Source organism: Galeopterus variegatus, unplaced genomic scaffold (genome assembly GCF_000696425.1).
Source record: "Galeopterus variegatus unplaced genomic scaffold, G_variegatus-3.0.2 Scaffold20641, whole genome shotgun sequence".
NCBI lineage: Eukaryota > Metazoa > Chordata > Mammalia > Dermoptera > Cynocephalidae > Galeopterus > Galeopterus variegatus.
The window spans coordinates 685-6,723 of record NW_007746752.1 but is presented as its reverse complement, the minus strand read 5'-3'; the positions used below and the strand labels follow the sequence as shown (position 1 = coordinate 6,723).

The 6,039-nt window shown below is 37.4% G+C and overlaps 1 protein-coding gene across 1 annotated transcript; it reads right to left on the bottom strand.

The window, feature by feature from the left end:
- Positions 1-39: 39 nt before the first annotated feature.
- LOC103583211 (tripartite motif-containing protein 60-like) lies at positions 40-1,644 on the bottom strand. Its single transcript, XM_008564594.1, has one exon. It carries the CDS (start codon positions 1,459-1,461, stop codon positions 40-42), a length of 1,422 nt encoding a protein of 473 aa, XP_008562816.1. The 5' UTR covers positions 1,462-1,644.
- Between the last annotated feature and the right edge of the window lie 4,395 nt (positions 1,645-6,039).

Below are 6,039 nucleotides of genomic sequence, written 5' to 3'. Positions count from 1 at the left end.
CCACTAACTGAAAGAAAAAGAAAGTTTTCCAATAGTTCCTCATTCAGAATCTGTTAATGTACAGATTTTAAGAGGTTTTGAGTCATTTCCAGTATTGAAATAAGGCCAAAGTGCTCCTGCAAAACAATCATTAAAAGTATAAAGAAGAGATCTATCATTCATATTGTAAAAGGAAACCTCGCTCATTTCAGAGTCTAAAAAAATGCCAATCTTACTAGGTATTACTTTTGGCAGAAGATTAATTTTCTTAGGACCCAATGCAATATAATTATTCTGACCACATTGCCCAATTCCCCATAATCCATCCTGTACTAAAATTGATTGATTATGTCTCTTCCTCCTTCTGGGAAGAGACTCTTTACAGACACCCATGATCCATTCAGGCTTATCTTTGACTTCTACCTCCCAGTACTGCCTGTCAGAATTATATCCCTTAGTACCCAGGACAGGTGGGCAGAGATAAAATCTCTTTGGATTATGAGGTAAGTTTTGCTTTGTATTTCCATATTGCACAGTTCTTCTATCTTCTGAGACGATAAGTTTACGATGTGCTGTTTCAGGATCTAGAATTACATCTACTTGAAATACCTTCATAATTTTGTTTAGGCCAGAATATTGTGGAGGAAGACGGTAACCATATTCTTTTAATTTGAATGAAAAAAGTTCAGGGCATTTTAAGTTTTTATATCTGTGGTAGATATTCTTAACACTTGCCAGTAATTCCAGTTCTGACTTCACATATTTGTTCTCTATCTCCTTTAATAGATATTTTAATGAGGAGGCATGATTTAAAAATTTTGTTAGGTTTTCATTTAGTTTTGCTAAAGTATCCATCTCTTCATCTTGTAATTGCCTAAGAACAGCCTCTTGCTCATTTTGGAGAAATAATGTAAGTTGCTCAAATTCAGACTTTACTTCTTCTCTCCTATGTTTTACCTTTTTCTTCAGTTCCATTGATTTTCTGGTTTGCATAGTTATCACTTTTTCAACTTGTTCCACTCTTTCCTTCCATAGTTTAATGTTGTGCTCCAGTTTTTTCCTATGATAGGGGGCAGCCTTTTCTATGGGCCAAACATAGTGATGCTGGTGATCAGTGGAGAAACTGCACTGAGGACATAAAACCTTTAGGTCCCTCTGACAGAAAACGGTCAGAATCTGATTGTGCATCTCACATACGAGTTTCTCTTCACGCCTCTTCCTCTTGCTTCTTCGTACTTGGAGTAGTTTAGCAATTTCAGTCAAATTACCCAGCTGGGGATTGCTCGTGAATTTCCTTTCTGGACAGCAAAACTGGCAAAAAGGGCAGGGGAAACTATCATGTAGATCCTTCCAGGACATAATTATGCAGGAGAGACAGAAGTTATGTCCACAGTTGATAGTCACTGGGTCTTTCAAGTAGTCCAGACAGATGGGACAGCTAGCCTCTGCTTGGAGGTCTGCCAAGGCTGTCGCAAACTCCATTGAGCCGTGAACAAAGGTGGTGGGTAAGGTAACGCTTCTTTTAGTGAGGGCTGGTTCTCTTGAGCTCAACACCCAGTAAGCAGTGGATATTCTCCCCCAGACCTTGAAAACTGACCAGCTTTTGGTTTTACTGGGTTGGCATATTGATGGCAGCCTCTAAAAACTTTATTAGCCGTCTGCGCCTTATTTCCAGTCTATTGCCAAGAATACTCCACAGCCTTCAGTCTTTCTCACATTAGAACATATTGGCTGGGCTACGTTCTTCCCACTCAATGATGTGAAGTCACGCTTAACAGCTTTCTTCATGCTTAACAGCTTTCTCGTTCAAGAAGGTATCTTCAGGTTCAAGACAAGAAATCTTTACTATGGGTGAGAAAAGACATTAGTTAAAAATTTGATTCCATAATCACCAATGTATTAAAACATTCACATAAGAATAATCGACTAATGCTAAAATCATTGGGTAGAAGTTCCTGGAAAAACAGAATATTCATATTGCAGATATTCATCCTGCACATTATTAAAAACAAAACATAAAATATGGAACAAACTAACCTTATGTGCTTCTTGATACAATGCAATTGTACAAGTAAGTACTCAATATTGCCTATATAGAATTCTTGCCAAAAATATTTAACTTCAATCTAATCAGAAGTAAGTTAGTATAATTCAGATTGTGGGGCATTCTATAAGACAAGTGATATGCATTCTTAAGAAATGTAAGTGGGGCTGGCCCGGTGGCGCACTGGAGAGTGCGCCGCTTGTGAGCATGGCGGCGCTCCCACCTAGGGTTCGGATCCCATGCGTATTCGGATCCCATGTGGAGACTGGTTCCCGCTCACTGGCTGAGAGCGGTGCGGGCGCAACACTGAGGGTTGTGATCCCGTTGCCGGTCCCCGGTACAGGAGCAACACCGAGGGTTGCGATCCCGTTACTGGTCAGTAAAAAAAAAGACAAAAAAAAAAAAAAAGAAATGTCAGTGTTGTGAAAGACAAAGAGTTCTAGATTTAAAAAGATTAAAGAAATATGACAAACAAATGCCATGTGTGATCCTGACTGGAACTTTTTTTTTTTTTTTTTTTGTGACCGGTAAGGGGATTGCAACCCTTGGCTTGGTGTCACCCACACCGCACTCAGCCAGTGAGTGCACCAGCCAACCCTATATAGGATCCGAACCCACGGCAGGAGCGCAGCTGCACTCCCAGCACCGCACTCTCCCGAGTGAGCCACAGGGTCAGCCCTGGAACTGAAATCTTAAAAAAAAAAAAAATAATAGTAATAATAATTTCAGTATGGACTGTAAACCACATAACATTGCTATCTGTTAAATCTGATATGATAAAATTATTATAGGTAAGAAATAAAACGTCCTTGTTCTTGGGAGATATATACTGAAGCACAGGTTGGCTGCAACTTACTTTCAGAAGGTTCAATAATAAAAAAAGATGTATATATAAATAGAGAAAAAGCACATATAACAAGAGGTTAACAATTAGTGATTTCAGGCAAAAGGTATATCAATGTTTGTTACACATCCTTTCAACTTTTCTGTAGCTTTGAAATTTTCAGAATAAAAAATGAGGGAGGAAAATTGCCTGGCTTGTTTTCAAGATACCTATTCACAACCAATATTAAGCAAATCGAATTCCTCCATCAAGCTTGCAAGCCACCTAACCCATCAATACAGTATTCTTTCCCTTTCTCCCCAACACTACCAGACACTTTCTCAACTCTTCTTCCTCTTTCCTTCCTCATAACCTAGTAACAGTGAGAGTAATAGAACAAGCACAGTTTTGGCATGTGAAATTGGCTTTCTCTTGGTGACCTAGCAAGTTGTTTTGTTTTGTTTTTTAACTACAAACCCGTCTCTCCATACCAGTGGAATGCAAAAAAATGCAATATTCTTTGAAAGTCTCTGTTTATAAAACTATTCCCAAACTCAAGGCTTGACTCAGTGTCTTGAGCCTGCACAAGCAAAATCTATCATAGCGATATACTATGGAAGGCAGTGTTTTGCAGCATAAGAACTAACATTATTAAGATGACAATAGGTTTGAATATTGGCTCAGTTACTTACTGTATGTGTATCTTTGGAAAATTCATGTATCTTTTTTGAATTTCTTTGACCTGTAAAATGGAAATTATAATAACCTCTTTTTTAATAATATCATGTAAATGATGGATAATCTTTGCCCATTGTTCTTGGCCAGAGGAGCTTTCTATATTAGATTTATTGGAATCTGTATTTAAACAAGGTCCACACATTGCAATTGCTTATTAGCTCTTTCAAATTGTTTTCAATCTAGAATAATGTCCCTTGCCTACACCTTTGCCTTGCAGACAGACTATCCTAAGGTTTGGATTTGCCTATTGCTTCTTGGTGTAGTTGAAATTGTCCCTCAAGCCTTCACTTTTTAAATTTATTAAATCTTCCCCCTCACTTAAATCTGTCAATAACTCCTGATAAGTCAGTACAAAATTATCCACCCTTTAGCTTACTATTCACAGCCCTTCATTATTTTCATCTTCTGGCTATGATCTTCTATAGTATTTAGCTTTTTTTTTTCTTTTTCTTAACAGGGGTCATACTCTCCTCCCTCTACACAAACCATTCACTACCTTTAATTATCCTTCCTCATTTCTTTCCTTGGACTAAGTTTTGCTCCTTTGGAGGCTCAGCATGAGAGAAATGATCTCTAGATGGTTTATTATGTGTCAGGCACTATGGTAAGGATCTTTCATACAGTCACAGATTCAATTAAACTATGAGAACAAATTTATAAGTTAGGAGCTATTGTCCTCACTTAAAACTGTGAAAGCTGTAAAAGCTGAGTCTACACGAATTTGAACACACTTATCCAAGATTACATTAACTGGTATAACCATGGGCATGATGCTCAATAACTGAGCTGTACTGTCCCTTCATACTCTCACAGCATCCTATGCATACCTCTAAATCTATATCGAAGGGCTGTATATTTTTCTCTTTTTTTTTTGGCAGCTGGCTGGTATAGTGATATGAACCCTTGACCTTTCTTGGTGTTGTAACACCATGCATATTTTTCATATTTGATATGTTCACATTTGTTCATATTTGATAACATACCCCCCAATTTTTTTTTTTTTTTTCACCTGTAAGGGGATCATAACCCTCAGCACGGTGTGGTCTGCACCACGCTCAGTCAGTGAGAGCATGATCCCCATATAGGATCCGAACCCGCGGCCTCGGCGCTACCAGCACAACACTCTCCTGAGTGAGCCACGGGGCCAGCCCACATATCCCAAAAATTTTAAAGGAGAAAAATGGGTTTATTCATTCCAGCACTATAATGGTGAAAACAGATAAAACACAAATTGAGAAGTTAGCAATACTTGATAGAACTGGGTTTTCATCAAATTCTGCCACTTCAGTTATATGTGCTTGGTCAAATTAATTTCTGAGTTTCAGGTTTTTTTCCCAGAAAGTGGGAAAGTGGGAAATAACACTATCTCACATTGTGGAGATAAATGGAAAAAAAAAATGTATGGCACATGTCACAGTCCTTGGCATTTAACACATGTACAATAAAAAGTATTTTAAGACTATCTCGGAAAATCTCAATAGCTCACACAAATCTAACCAAATCCATATACTTCTATTATACCATGTTACACTTTACTACACTACATATCACACATATACGTATATTTACTTACATATAAAACACACTGATATTTAACCTAAAAGCTGAAAATCCTCAGTGACTAGTAAAGATATTAAATTCCAACAGGCTCACTGTAATAGTGTGCTTTAGGAAATTTTCCTACATTAATTTTGGAGGAAGAGGAGAGAAGTTTTAGAATTTTAAAATACATCTTTCATTTTATATTAAAATACATTCAGCTTGTAGAAAATCCCAACAACACAGAACTACATAAAATAAAACACACTGTCTCTTCTAAACTTCCTTACCTCTCCACATATGTGTGGCTATGGTAGCTACTGACTAAGGAAGGGTATGGTGATTTCTAATCCTTATTTAATACTTTCAAATGGGTACTTTGAGCAGGCCAAGAAAGACAGGGAGTGGATGGGAAAAATGGTGAGGTTGCATAGAGTAGTCACAGATTAGAAAAACTGAGGCTGAAGAAATTTTAAGAATCTTGCCCAATGTCATACTGCTAAGTATGCATACTAGAAAAATTGTAAAGTGAGAAGAAAAAAATAAAATAGTTTTTAAAAAGTATGTACCAAAAAAGACTCCAGCACACTGCAAGGGATATAAATGTACTCATTCCAGGCATCATTGTATTCCCCTTTCCCAAGCATATATACAAATCAGTCTTCTTTACTTTTCCGAATCAGGACACAATGTGAGTAGAACAGCTTTGTAGGGGCTGTTACCACCCTAATTCAAGCTACCAATGTCTCTCTCCAGGACACATAATGGTGCCTCTAATCAATTAACTAACTCTATAGCTAAATAGATCTTTTCAAATAAAAATATAATCCTTTTATTTTCCAACTTAAAACACTGCACTAGTCTTTTATTACTTTAAGGAAGCAGTTAAACCTTAGAGTGCATCATCATCATCTGG

Bases quoted from the DNA above. Each gene is read 5' to 3' on its own strand.
- LOC103583211 (XM_008564594.1), bottom strand. From the start codon at position 1,461: ATGGAGTTTGCGACAGCCTTGGCAGACCTCCAAGCAGAGGCTAGCTGT.